A 15,420-nucleotide genomic window follows, 5' to 3' on the forward strand; every position below is an offset into this window, starting at 1 on the left:
CTCCTGCCACGGGCGCCCAGCAGCCTTCGAGCTCTGTAGGAGCTCGGGTTACCAGGAAGTCCAGGCTCCTACGGGGTCTTGCGGCGTCCAAACCGCTTTTTTCCTTGTCTTCTGCTTTTCCGGAAAAGCTGTCTACACTGGCCCTTTTCCGGAAAAGCTGTTCCGGAATAAGGACTTATGCCCAAGCGGGAACAGTGTAGGGTTTCCGGAATAGCGGCTGATTTTGTACAGTACAGCGTCGTTGCTTTTCCGGAAATTCAAGGGGCCAGTGTAGACAGCTCGCAGCTTATTCCAGAAAAGTGGCTGATTTTCCGGAATAAGTGGCCCAGTGTAGACACAGCCCTTGTGTACTAAATTGAAAACTAGTATCGGTGTTTCCCTTGGAGAAACCTGAAAGGAGATGATGAATAAATTGTCACTGGTGTGGCGGGTTTTTTTTGTTTGCTCTCTGTCTACTATATACGAAATAATGGGAGACTTATCATGCATTGCTGAGAGAACTCAAAAAGCCCTTATCAGATTCAATAATGACCAGGAGAGAGATGATACATTTTTTTAAATTATGGCGTTGAACACATCTAAGTCCCGTTGCCTGTTTGCTTCACAGTGGCCTTAATACTTAGAGACCTGCGCCTCACAACCAACCCACTGAAATAGGGAGACCATTGCTACCTCCTCCTCAAAGATTTCCACTTTATGACCACATTTTATGTTGAATAACCCTGGTAAAACCATAGTATTTTTTTATGAGAAAAAAGTAACTTGATCTTAATCCTCATCTTTTTAACTCAACAAAAATTTTGTACGAATGTTTCACCCAGCTGTATTGTTAGTCGACTGCTTCCTGCCCCTACTTATTGCAAAGTATTCTGCTCTGACCAGATCTCTCAGTAATGTTGTGTTCTGCAATGTGATGCACATGGGTGGACCCCAGTATCTCTGCAGAAGCCCAGCAGTCAGAGTGATTTCAGATTGGTTCCTTGTGAACATATGACATTTCAGGACTGGAGGCTAAGTAATTACAGTGCTCTTCTTTGTTCTCTATTCTTCCCACCACCTCGTGGTTCCTTTTCTGAGCATTTGTGTTCTTCATCCTGCTCTGGAATTGAAGATTAGTAAGAATTAAGAGTGGGAAATACTGTGGAAAAAGGAATTCCTATGGAGGCTAAATGTTCATTTTTTTTAGTAGTGCTTTGTTTTTCCAACTGTTCAAGTGAATGATATATTTAGCTTTTCTAAACATATTTAAAGTTTTATTCTGTAAAGTTAGTCTCCCTTATTTTTATGTATTGCTGTCTATATTTGCCATAATGAAAAGGTCACTTTTATGATAATGACACCATAAAATTGCTCTTTTTAAACAATAATTCCTGAAATGAATGGTTCTTTTATGCAGTGATAAATGTTTGTTTGTATATTGACAATTAAGACAGTAAGCAGCAAAGAGGTGCTGAATATCACTTCTCTTTTTTAGGTTAAGAGGTCTTAGTTCTTCAGATAATAGTGAAGAACACATTACAGACTAAATTACAATGTGGTAATCACAGATTACACACTAGATATTTAAGCTTTTGACTAGAGGTGGATTAAACAATAGAATTTTTTTTCATTATACTGGCAATTCCGAATAAATAGTGTTCTGGTCAAATAAAAAATGATATTTCGGCGAACTGAAATTATGAAGAACATTTTGTTCTGGGTTGAATGCAAGATTTTTGTTGCATTGAAAGCATAGTGTTAAGTTTTTACATTGCTGAAAAATAAAAGGAAATTACAAAACAAAGATGTTTAGATCAGAAGTAGGAATGTTTAGTTGGAAATATGTCAGAATGAAACTTTTTGCTGTTTTTTTACATTGTTTTTCTCTTTTTTTCTGTCTAAAATTCTTTGGCAAAATCAGTTTCAACTCATGAAACATTTTGGTGTTACTGTATCTATTTTTTCCACCAAAAAATTCTGGCTCGCATCACTATTGGTGCACTATTGATGTCACAGGGACTCGTTGTGCAATCCTGTATGTACTGTTGCTTGCTCTAATTTATGGACACCAAATGTTATCTTTTATCTACATTCCACTAGAATTTACAGTGGGAGCAAAATGTTGATCCACTAGGTCCCGTATTAGTAGTTGCTGTTGCAAAGGATGACAACATGACCAGAAGCACAAAGCAGTCATCCCTTGGTTTATTATGACCTCTGTCAGCTGAGATGTCAGCGTCATGTTCCTTTTTAAATATGTTGATGTGATTTATGTTGGAAGCAATGAGGGCCTCTAATTTAACTCACAATTTTTTCATACCATTTCTTTTACATATTCATTGATGCAGAAGGCTCTGAGGGCTCTTCACTTGAATTTCTTGGTGTGAGAAGTTCATAGAAGAGAGCAAAAGAGACAACTGCGCGGTCCAGTTTATAAACTCACAATTCAAATAGTCTATTGAATATGGATATGTGTACTGGAAAGTGAAACAGAAATGTAAAAGAATATATGTGATCTTAATAGGACTCTCCTTGGTCAAATAACTTATTCAATTTCGATAATTTTAATTCTTAATTTTAATGATTGAGACGAAGGGACGTTGAAACTTTTAGAATTACCTTTACCCACATCTAGTAAAGTGATTCAAGATTAAAAGATTCCATACAAGTGCTAAGTGGTGTTGTATTTGACAGTTCTATTTCCATGGATAAAACTGTGTATCTAGCATGGAGAGAGAAAAAGATTCGACTTAAACTAAGATTTAATGAGAGTAAAAGTTTAAACAAGTCCTCCTTTTTTATCTAATTTGGATGTCTTTTAATAAAATGAAGGTACCTCAAATAAACATTTTAATATATTTTAAAAATGTATTTCATTGACCCTGGCTTAACAAACAACCTAGAGTGCATCCCTTTTGCTTCATGCTTTAAAAACAAAAGAGATGGCTTCAATAAGTACGGAATCCCATTGAAATATAATAACCAAGGTTCTATAATATTACATATGCAATCACATTTATGTAAATCAGTATTGAATTGCTCTTTCTTCCATTTTCACACTAACATGTCTTGCATCATATTTAGGCATTTAGTTTAGAAAGGAAAATATTATCTGGTACAATACATTTTGCTTAAAGTCCAATGCAAATTTGATTATTTTTTTAGAGTATTTAAATTATGTAAAGAGCTTTTATATATAAGGTTTGTTCTCCCAAGTGGCAGTTAGTGAGTTCACATCATTCACCCTGCTGGATGTATTCTGGTACAGTTATAATTACCGAGAGCATATGTAGGTAATCTGAGTTCATTGGGTTTTCTAGATATTTTTATGGAGGTTAATAAAATGAAAAGGCAGTAAAAGTCTTATATATACTATAGCATATAAAATTCCTTGTACTCTAATGAGTTTGCCACAGTATTGTTGTTGTTAGACACATAATGATAATAGAATTGTTCTCTAGATGGGGGAAATATGGAACGAATTTCTTCTCATGGTTCATCATAGTATTTAAATCCACAACAGTCACCAGATTTAAGTCTGAAATACAGAAATACTTTTCTTTTTTCCTCTCCCAAGTATGCAAGGTGGAACCTTAATCTTTCCCAGACCAAAATAGATTTAGCAAAGATATGTGTAGCTCTCCTATTCAAATAAATTAATCAGTAAGGGTATGGAAAGCCCACATCAGCTGTATGTTGTTTGTTTCAAAAAATTGGTATTCCTCATATATATATAAATTCTAATTTAATGCTGGATTGAACCAATGATCAATGGATCTCATTTTCTATGATGCCATCAGAGAGCAACTAAACCAATCCTCAATTGGCAAATCCAATCACAGGTGTCATATTAAAATCTGCTATCTCTTCGTGCTGTGCACTCTTTTTGAACCTTATGCTTTTCTTGTCATGTCTGAATATGTTGATTTTTTTCAAAGCATTTGAGAGCCTCTGCAATAGTTTGCTGCCAGAACAATCTGTCCTGAGCTATCATTTCCATCAGGAGATAAGCTGCATGATTTCACATTGGCCTTTAAGTTTTTTTTTTTTTTTTTAATGCTGACACTGACGGCCAATAGAGCACTTTCTGCAAACAAGCTGGTCCTAGAAGGCAATCTTTTGTATCCCATGTGTCATCCATCCTTAGAACATGACCAATCCAATGAAAGTGTTCATAAACATTGTTTCCAGGACCAGGACACCAAACAGCTTAAGGATCTCCATGTTTAGAATTTTGTCCCACCAATTCAAATGGGCAATCTGCCTGAGTAATGCATATGAAACTGGTACAGTTTTGAAATATGGTGACAATATATGATCTATGACTCTGAACCATACAGAAGGATAGTCAGGACAACTGCCTGATGAACTTCCTACAGAGGTAGCAATTTAATGCCAGAGTCATTTTATATAAGCATTTGGTCAATTTTCTGAAGGCAGTGCTGTATTTGGCTAAATTAAGCGGTAACACAGTCATTACTGTTTATGCTTGAGGATTGTATGCTTCCAAGGTAGCAGAACTTGTCAACAGCCTTAAGAACAGTACAGGCAGTCCCCGGGTTACGTACAAAATAGGGACTGTAGGTTTGTACAAAATAGGGACTGTAGGTTTGTTCTTAAGTTGAATCTGTATGAAAGTCGAAACTGATCAGTTTCAACAGCGGCTGAATCTGGACGCCAGTTCTGACTTACATACAGATTCAACTTAAGAACCCCAGGCATCCCCAAGTCAGCTGCTGCTGAAACTGATCAGCGGCTGATTCCAGGAAGCCCGGGGCAGGGACTTCCTGTAGTCAGCCACTGGTCAGTTTCAGCAGCGGCTGACTTGGGGACGCCTGGGGCAGAGCAGCTGGGGTGCTGCTGGGTTGGTCCAGCAGCGCCGCCGCTCCTCGGCGCTACTGGACCAACCCAGCAGCACCCAAGCTGCTCTGCCCCAGGCGTCCTGATTCAGCCACTGCTGAAACTGACCAGCAGTGGCTGAATCAGGACGCCTGGGGCAGAGCAGCTGGGGTGCTGCCGGGTTGGTCCCGTAGTGCCCAGAGCGGCGCTACGGGACCGACCGGCAGCGCCCCAGCTGCTGTACCACAGGCGTCCGCAGCAAAGCCGCGGAGCACGGGGGCAGCGGGACAGCCCAGACGCGCCGTGGCTGCCCTGCTGCCCTCGGGCTCCGCAGCTTTGCTCTACTTTGGTCCCCCTCTCCCTGGTCTGGAGACCAGGGGGACGGGGAGCAAAGCAGAGCAAAGCAGCGTCTGGGCTATCCGCTGCCCGCGTGCTCCGACGCTTTGCTTCCTCTCCCTGGTCTGCTGGAGACCAGGGAGACGGGCCCCGTTCGTAACTGCAGATCCAACATAAGTCGGATCCGCGTAACTCGGGGACTTCCTGAATCAGCAGTAGTGATCACTGGAGTGCTGGGCTCTTTCTGAATAGACTAAGACATGACCACTGTCTTCGTGAGACTCACAATAATCATAAAATCATAGACCACTAGAACTGGAAGGGACCTCAAGAGGTCATCGAGTCCAGTCCCCTGCCCTCACGGCAGGACCCAGTTCTGTCTAGACCATCCCTGATAGATATCTATCTAACCTTCTCTTAAATATCTCCAGAGCTGGAGATTCCCCAACCTCTCTAGGCAACTTATGCCAGTGTTTAACCACCCTGACAGGTAGGAAGTTTTTCCTAATGTCCAACCTAAACCTACTTTGATGCAATTTAAGCTCATTGCTTCTTGTCCTATCATCAGAGGCCAAGGAGAACAATTTTTCTCCCTCTTCCATGTGACACCCTTTTGCGTACTTGAAAACTACTATCATGTCCTCTCTCATTCTTCTCCTTTCCAAACTAAACAAGCCCAATTCTTTCAGGCTTCCCTCACAGCTTATGTTTTCTAGACCTTTAATCATTCCTGTTGCTCTTTTCTGAACCTTCTCCAATTTCTTCACATCTTTCTTGCAATGTGGTGCCGAGAACTGGATACAATACTCCAAGACTACGTCTACACTGGCATGATTTTCCGAAAATGCTTTTAACGGAAATATTTTCCGTTAAAAGCATTTTCGGAAAAGCACGTCTAGATTGGCAGGATGCTTTTCCGCAAAAGCAGTTTTTGTGGAAAAGCGTCCGTGGCCAATCTAGACGCGCTTTTCTGCAAAAAAGCCCCGATCGCCATTTTCATGATCGGGGCTTTTTTGCGGAAAACAGTACTATGCTGTCTACACTGGCCCTTTTGCGCAAAAGTCTTTCGGAAAAAGACTTTTGCCCGAACAGGAGCAGCATAATATTTCCGGAAAAGCACTGATGATTTTACAGGAGATCATCAGTGCTTTTCTGGAAATTCAAGCGGCCAATGTAGACAGCTGGCAAGTTTTTCCGGAAAAACTTGCCAGTCTAGACACAGCCCAAAGGTATGTTTACACAGCAAAGTTATTTAGAAATAACAGCCGTTACTTTGAAATAACTTTACTAGCGTCTACACAGCCAAATGCTATTTCAAAATTAATTTGAAATAGCGGAGTGCTTATTTCGCATTTGGTAAACCTCATTCCATGAGGAATAACGCCAAATTCGAAATAGCTATTTTGAAATAAGTGCTGTGTAGACACTTATATCAAAATAGGGGGCCTCCAGCCTTTCCAAGGTGCCCTGGTGGCCACTCCAGCCTCAACCAAGAACACTTCTCTCCCTCCCCCTTCCCTGGAGCCCTTAAAGGGGTAGACTCTGGCCACAGTTCCTGTGCCAGCTCCAAGTCACTGCCCCAACCCATGGCCCCAAAACATGAGCAAGCAAGTCACTGGCAGCCAGCCCTCCACCTCTCTCCAGTAGCAGTCTGCCAGCTCCCAGGAGCCTGTCAGGGCCCAGAGAAGTCGGGCACCTTCCTGGTCCAGGGTGGAGATCATGGACCTTATTCAGGTTTGGTGGGGTGCCCCCAACGTCCATGATCTCCGCACTAGATGGAGGAACGTGGCCATCTATGGGACGGGTAAGTGGAAGGACGTGAGGGAGAAATGAGGCACAAGTCCCCAGTGGGGCAGACCAGGGAAGCTGTTAGTGCTTCTCAGGGTGAATGTTCTCCCACAGGACCTCCTGGATACTGACAGCCCCCCCAAATGGACCTCACAGATGGCAGCTTGCAGAAAGTGCAGCCGTGCTCACAGCGACACTTCCAACAGAAGCACCAGAGTGCCTAAGGGTGGCTCCGGCTCCATGTTGCAGAGTGCTGTGGCGTCCTGAATGAGGGCAATCAGAGCACGCAGAGACAAACTGCTTTGCTGTCCCTCATCGAGGTAGGCAAGCAAGCAGGGAAACCTGAGAACCAGCTGTCTGGGGGAGTCCATCTAAGCACAGGCCTCCGATAGCCTCAGGCAGCAGCCATACAAAGGAACTCCTGACCTGATGCCCTGCCAGACCTGTTTCCGGCCAGCCTTAAATACGATTCAGCATCCACTCAGTCTGGATGCACTATTTCGAAATAGCAAAATGCTATTTCAAAATGCATTTTGTGTGTAGACGCATTATTTTGACATAACTTATTTCGAATTAATTATTTTGAAATAACGCTGTAGTGTAGACATACCCCAAGTGAGGCCTAATTAGCTCAAAGTAGAGCAGAAGAATGACTTCTCAAGTCTTGCTCACAACACTCCTGTTAATGCATCCTAGAATCATGTTTGCCTTTTTGCAACAGTGTCATACTGTTGACTCTTATTTAGTTTATGGTCCACTACAACATCTAGATCCCTTTCTGCCATGCTCCTTCCTAGACAGTTGCTTCCCATTCTGTATGTGTGAAACTGATTGTTCCTTCTTAATTGGAGTACTTTGCATTTGTCCTTGTTAAGCTTCATCCTGTTTACTTCAGACCATTTCTCCAGTTTGTCAAGATCATTTTGAATTATGACCCTATCCTCCAAAGCACTTGATCCCCTCCCAGTGTGGTATCATCTGCAAACTTAATAAGCGTACTCTCAATGCCAATATCTAAATTGTTGATGAAGATATTGAATGGAACTGGTCCCAAAACAGACCCCTGCAGAACCTTGCTTGTTTTGCCCTTCCAGCATGATTGTGAACCTTTAATAACTACTCTCTGAGACAGGTTATCCAGCCGGTTATGCACCCACCTTATAGTAGCCCCAATAAGTTGTATTTGCCTAGTTTATTGATACAATGATCATGCAGGACTGTATCAAATACCTTACTGAAGTCTAGGTATATCACATCTATCGCTTCTGCCTTATCCACAAGACTTGTTATCCTATCAAAGAAAGCTATCAGATTGGTTTGACATATAGTACTTGTAATGTAATACATTTAACTTAGCATCTGATTCAGGAGTCTGTTCACGTAATAATGTACTACTGAAAGTAATTACTGGCATAGTATTAACAAATATGAGAATAGCAGAATTGGGCCTATTGCGATTCCATACAAAAACCTGTGATAGCTTGGGGCCAAATTTTTAAGATATAGATAGGCACCTAGGTGCCATTTCAAAGTTGTCTTAAAGCCTCGTCCCTAGATCTTAACCAAATCTGTTGTTTTTACTTTTAGCACCATGAGTGAGGTACTGTGTTTAACTGCAACAGTAGTGTTACAGATTCCAAATGACATTTATGGAGTAGTCTTATTTTTTTATCTAATTGAATGTAGTGAGTGTAATCTGCACAAGACAAGCATGTACAAAGACCACCCAATTAAAGATCTAGTACTTGAGTTCTTATTCAAGCAAATCTCTGACTTCCTGGGAATTTGACTAAATAACAGCCAAAGGATTTGTTTTTAAATTGCCATCCAAGGTGTTTGCATGATTTTACTGTCCCAAGTTCATGTATTTTGAGAATCATTCTTACTGTTACCAAATTATTTATAAATGAAATGCAGTATGTGCAATAAACTTACTACTTTTATATATAAAGCCAGATGCTGTCACCTGTAGTCAGACAAAACAGTAATAAATTCTGTATGACTACTTGCAGATTAATGTGCTATTCTATGGGAAGTAAGAGTGGCAGAATTTGGTACTTTATAGTGTACATTTTACAAGTGCAACACAAATATTAAGCTGTTCCCTAAACAACAGGAACTCAGCTATTAGCAAGTACAGTATATAATAAAAAGCAATGATCTAACACGGTTTGTTAAAAATCATGTGAACTGTTACAAATATAGCTGAATAAGATTGTTATTTTTCATAGACTGTCTCTCACACACACAATTCTGAACCACCAGCATCTCTGAAATGTCACTTCTCATTAAATTTTGTGAAATGGCAATTTTCCTCGGATGGGTGAAATTTGTCAGTGCAAAAAGCCAGAGCTTTGCTGTTCAAAAACAGGATTGCTAATGTGCTTCATACTAGGGATGTTAAAATGGTGCAATTGATTAACCGTATAACCACTGGAAATGTCATTGGTTATATGGTTACGTGTCAAGTGACAGCCAGCTCCCCCAGGGCCAGTGTAAACCTGCCACCTCGCTCCCCAGGAGATGGTGCATGCAGGGAGACAGTTTTTAAGTTGGCGTGTATGAGCTCCTGCCTGCTGCCCCATGTTGCTACCTCTGTATCAGAAGTGGCTCCCCAAAAGCCAGACCAGGCTCCCTGTGTAGCGCACTTTCTGGTTGTCCGTTTAAATGGCTACACTCTTACATCCCTACTTCATACACTTTAAGCAGCTTCCTACAAAAGCTTTCTCTCTTACTTTGCTCCTTCACACATACTTACCTGTCCTATGTGGAAGAATGGAAAGAGAATGTCATCTGTACTACCACTCCGTCAGTTTCCTGATGAAAGGCTTACAGCATCTTTGAAGAAGTAGCAATTTATTTAAACTTGCTCTTGTTTATATATTTGGATTTCTAGATATCTACCTGCTAGCCATGTTTAAAAAGTTAGATGATTGAGACCTCACAGTGTGATATCTATGAGGTGTCAAGTTTATGTAAACACAGACATTTGGAAAGAATAGATATAAATAATTAGAGCACAAAAATGAATATCATTTGTTAAAATTGCATCAGTAGAAAAACATCTATTTTATTTCTCCAGCTCCTTTAATTATTAAAACATATCCAGTTAAAGTGTAAGCAATAGTTACTGATGCTTTTTGTATTTAAAGTATCAAATTAGAGTTTAAGAGAAGTCCTGGCTTAACAGACCTTAAATCCAAAATACTCTTTTTCCTCATAATGTGTACCACGTAAGACAGGATTGGTACAAGCTTCCCATTACTATCCTGCAAATTTACCCCACTCTTAATTTTGGAGACAATCTCTCCCTGAGAGTAAGTTGGTCTCTGCCTGAAATGCTCATTGGGAATGCCAACCTTTCCAGGACCAGTCAGTGCTGGAAACCACAGTAGAGGGCTGTTGGATTTGTTTCCATTGGACCACTAAGCAGTGCTTTCAGCTGTTAATGACTGTTGTTGGATTTGTGCTGATCACCTACAAAAGAAAGTCCATAATCCTGAGCACCATTGCTCTGCTGAACTAACCTCTGATATAGATACAGCTACGATGAAGGAAAAATGTGTCCTTCAATCTAGCTGCCATTGCTTCGGAAAATGGTGTTCCTACAGTGATGGATAAACCCTTTCCATTGTACAGGCTTTGATTACTGCAGGGGCTATAGCTACAGCACTGTAACTATTGCCTGAATAATCCTCTATTGTAGACATGTCCAAAGTTTGGTTAGATTTGCCATTTCTTTAGCTTTGATTCTCCCCCCCCCCCCTTCTGACTCCTTAAGTTTCCAAGGCCAATAAAGTAATCTTGTTTTGTTGACAGTGTAGTTGAGGCTAAGGGGGTAGGTAATGGTTGGTTGTTGCTACAAACTGTTCTTCCGTAGCTGTTGTGTCATTAGGAGATTTCTTGCTTTTTGTCGTAAGTGTATTGAACTGTAAAAATGTATAGAGACTAATAAATCTCATCTCTATATACTTGCCTTAAAGGGACCGTTTTAAAATAATTTTAATTCTTAAACTAATTCTCACATGTCCTTGCAAATTCCCTTTAAAAATCAAAAAGCAAATTCTGGATGTTTGGGAGACCATACACCATCATCTTCATACATAAAAGGCTGTGTCTATCCTACAGACTTCTGCTGGCATAGCTGTTCAAGCATAAAGAAATGGGATCCCTGACTGTTATAGCCACACTTATACCCATGAAAATGTGTGTGTTTACAGAAATAGCTCGTTTCATTGTGGGGTGGGGTGGAATAAACTATACTGATAAAAACACAGCTTTGCTGTTATAGTCTGCTTCCAAACCAAGAGCCAGCAGAATATACTGAAGGCATAACCTTTGCCTTCACAATGTACTTATGACCAGTCTCTCCATATTACTGGGCTGTATCTAAAGTTTCTATATTTAGATGTAATAGGATTTGAATTAATTGTTGTTCACAGTGGGGAAAAAAGTTAGCTTTTCACATCTTGTAAATGGGTACAGTCTATGTAATTGTATTGTGTCTATGCTCTTAATAAATCTTAGTGCCTCTGTAAATGAAGTAGCTGCTGGAACAGAGGGCTGAACATGAAACAGAAATATAGAGCTGAGTCCACTTTCATCTTCTAAGGCAACATTATCCGTGTGAAGTGAAAAATATCATTATAGTAAAACTCATATTGTTCTGTTTTAATAACCATGTTTTCATCAGTGCGGTAGAAAACACCCAGCTCAATAGGAAGGTCATGTGAAATATGCTTGACTAACACATTTTTCAAATTCACATACACATTTCATGATACCAAGAAAAGAAGTAATTGAAGTCTTGGTTTTTAGTTAGATGAAACTTAGAAATAACTTCAGTTTGACTATAGGTCCACTATTTTTTCTGCCTCTATCTCTTTTGTGCACATGCTCTCTCTAAGCAACTAATACATACTGTATTGAGTAGGCACGTTTTCTGTTGCATTCCAATCTTGTATTATGTTTATCTTCCTCGAGGCATTTTGAAGTTTTGGGTATAATAGAAATTATTTTCTTTCTGATGGGTGTCTGTTATGTAATAACTGCAGCTTTTTTATGCTTTGCTTCCACCCAATTACATAAAAGGTGCAGCTTCTGGTGCTGTCTCCAATGTGATACTGAAAAAACCCTCCTTTCAGAGCAGAAGTTGATTTCATGAATGATGCATGTTTGATCATGCTTGATCAAATATAAGTATTTCTGAATGTCAGATAAACTCACTGCTTCTGGTAATTCTGTAACAGGAGCTTTTCTTTTACTCCAACAGTTACCCTGCAGTATGTGATTTCCTCCAGCAAAATAACTTATTATCTATACTCCGAGCCCATGAAGCCCAAGATGCTGGGTAGGTGTGTGTGTGTGTGTGTGTGTGTATGGGGGGGGGGCATATTCTTGCTTCATATATAAATGTTATTTATACCCATTGGCTTTTGTAGGAAAGATTTTCCCTCGTTCTGCAAATAAAATGAAAATGGCAAAGTTACAAAACTCCCTTATTTTATAACTTGAGTTGCTACTTAGCATGTGTAGGCCTTTTAAAATATAAGTGAATATAACATACGGCTAAAGCTTGAATGTACACATCTGAGACTTGTTCCGCATAGTGACCATTTAAATATGGTTTTGTAAGATTATTGCTTTCCTGCAGTAATTTGTGGAGTAGCTGCTGTACTTTACCAGTAGTAGTGAAGATTAGAGGGAAACTTGTTTTTAAGTGACAGTAACCACAATATTTTATTAGTGGCATAAAAACAACACTGGGATTACATGTCTGATCTGTTATGCAACTATAGCTGAATTACAAGACAGACACATTTCATCTTATTTGAGGAAGCGGAACATGAGACTTCAGATAAGGGATATCCTTTCAAAATAAGGGAAGGGTGATCACACTAGCCAGAAGAGAGAAATGTGTAGCAATTACTGGCTACCACCTTAGCTAAATTAGCAAATATAAATTGGCTATAGCAGTGCTGGCTCTTTCTGATCAATCTTAGTCTGCAGCTGTGTGCTGCTGGGGTTTTCTGTAAAGGTTATTGCAACAAAGCCCCCAATGGGTACAAAAATACCTGCACATTTAAGGGCAGTGTTCTTTAATTATGGTCCCGGAAAAAAGTTTAATTGTTGCTGCTAATTCCCTGAACCTCCTTTCTGACCTGCCTAAAACAATTCAAGCATAGTTGGCTTCAGATCCTTTTCTTCTAAGTATTGACTAAAGAAAGAAACTGGGAGACCTCACCAATCACTAAATACTACTTTATGCTACCATACCCCTGTAGTCCAGCATGATTTTAGTTAGCTGGATGTCCACTTATCATGGGTTTGGCCAAGTTTTCCGTGATTCCATAAAGTTTGTTTACAGCCACCAGTCATGTTTCTCGGTCTTCTTTGCTGTCACTTAGCGCTAATTTACACCTAGCTGTCTTCTAAGAGCCCAGTAAGCAGTGGAAGTGTTGGTAATGCTTCTAAGCAATGCTGACCTCCCGTGGTTTGGCAAATTCTCTTGTTTGGCACCAGTCAAGTCCTGAGGGTGACGGATTACAGAGGTTCAACCTGCACTAGTGCAAAGGGTGGGGAGAATAGAACAAGGAATCTTCTTGCACCTTGTTACATGCAGCCTTCTCCCATCATCCCAAGATGGTGGAGGAGCCCCTGTCTCGCCTGGGTGTGGCACAGGTGGGGGCTATTCCAGCTCCTTCCTACAGCGAGGGAGGGAAGGTACTCCAACCCCGCCTCACAGACAAGGGGCCACTCCAGCCCAGCCAGGTCCCCCTCTGCCTGTCCTGCTCCTTTGATCAGTTAAACACGATGTTTGATCAGTTAACCAACTAAATGGGATTTTATATCCCTATGGCCTGCTCCCACTCTCATCTCCCTGCTAGCCTGCAGAAGTGAAAGAGCTAGTCTGTTGGAAAGCATGGTGCCACACTCACACTGATAGGGGGTAGAGAACCAGTTAAACTGAAATGTCAAAAAGCTATTAGAATGAATTGGTGTGATACTCTTCCTTACTTTTTTGAACAATTACCCAATTCTGCAGTCTCTTCTGGAATTATTAGAAATCATTAGAGAGCTAAAGTGCTATATTTGGTATTACATGTGACTTGCTAGGGGGAAATGCCATTTTATTGCTTTGCTTCCAAATCCTGCAGGTGTTCCATTCTATTACTGATTGATTCAATAATGTCCTGCCAGGACAGCATGCCTTGGGTCTGTACAAGCCAGCAGGGATGCGTAATGAAAATATATAGGCGTTAGCATGTTAGTCCACGGACTGCACTAGATTTGATATTCTATTGTGAAGCTAAAGCTTTTTTCCATGTACTGTTTTGTGTGGTTGTAAAATGGTATAATTTGTAACTTCATTAATGTGCTTTATACTTTATTAATACTGATTCTGAGGCATAACATTTAGTTTGGGGGAAGCCATCTGGAAATGCCTGTGACCCATGATGTTCCAAGACATCAGAATTAGTTTACCTGTTCTAGCTCTTTGAGTATTTTTATCACTTTGCAAATTTATTTTTGGAAGAAGCTTCCATCAGTAGATTGAGGTTGAAAACCTGATTCTGTTGAAGTCCATCGCAAAACTCCAAATAACTCTGAGAGTCCAAGATTTCAGCACAAATGAGTAATGTGCCTCATTCTATTTTCTTTCCTACCGCATTTTACGTGCTTGGGTTTCACTCATTAAGAATCAGCATAGCTGCTTTGGTATAAACAACATGGAAATCACAATTTGTTCCATTTTTAAGTTTACCTCTGCTTGAAATCACAGCAATCCCAAACATGTGCAAGTTCTAAACCTATCACAAATCATTCATGCATTGGTTTAAAAGATAATTTACTTCTGTTGTTGCTTGTAACTTTACATGGTGAAACCATATGAAGTGACCTGTTGCTTTTATGCCCTGTAAAAGGTCAGTGACATGGTGTACACTTAGAGCACTGTACGAATGATTAATAATGCTATTAATAATATAATCTGTCATTTCCTTTAGGTATCGTATGTACAGGAAAAGCCAAACAACAGGCTTCCCTTCGCTAATTACAATATTTTCAGCACCAAACTATCTAGACGTTTACAACAACAAAGGTAGGAGAGCCCTCTTCCTTCTCTTGATACACAGCTGTAGCCTTATCTCTTGACACAAACATTTTATTCAATTTCCCATTTTTCATTCTTTGCGTTGATTCCCTTTGTCGTGCTTGTTTACTTTGTTGTGCAATGTAAGTTTAATTGGATAAGTATGTATATACACAGATAATCACATACTTCTGTTTCTGTCTTTAGATACTTTTGTATTTTGATTATTCATTAACTAAAACGTTATTTGGGGAATTAAACTGGCAACAATTCCTATAACCAGAAGAAGCACTTTATAAAATCTTATGGTGGAGATTTTTGAAGCCCTCTACTTATTTTTAAAATAAGCCATCTGAAAGTGTGATAGGCATAATATGGTAAACTCA

General features: G+C 40.1%; 1 protein-coding gene across 3 annotated transcripts in view; it reads left to right on the plus strand.

Annotated features, from left to right (window-relative positions):
* Positions 1–15,420, plus strand: part of PPP3CA (protein phosphatase 3 catalytic subunit alpha) — a 338,739-nt gene that overhangs the window by 286,845 nt on the left and 36,474 nt on the right. For all 3 annotated transcript variants that reach the window (XM_075929664.2, XM_006126898.5, XM_075929665.2), the window contains 2 exons: positions 12,215–12,292; positions 14,949–15,043. In XM_075929664.2, coding sequence (XP_075785779.1) covers positions 12,215–12,292; positions 14,949–15,043 — 173 coding nt within the window. The remainder of the gene's footprint in view (positions 1–12,214; positions 12,293–14,948; positions 15,044–15,420) is intronic.

Source organism: Pelodiscus sinensis, chromosome 4 (assembly GCF_052426305.1).
Source record: "Pelodiscus sinensis isolate ZL-2025 chromosome 4, ASM5242630v1, whole genome shotgun sequence".
NCBI lineage: Eukaryota > Metazoa > Chordata > Testudines > Trionychidae > Pelodiscus > Pelodiscus sinensis.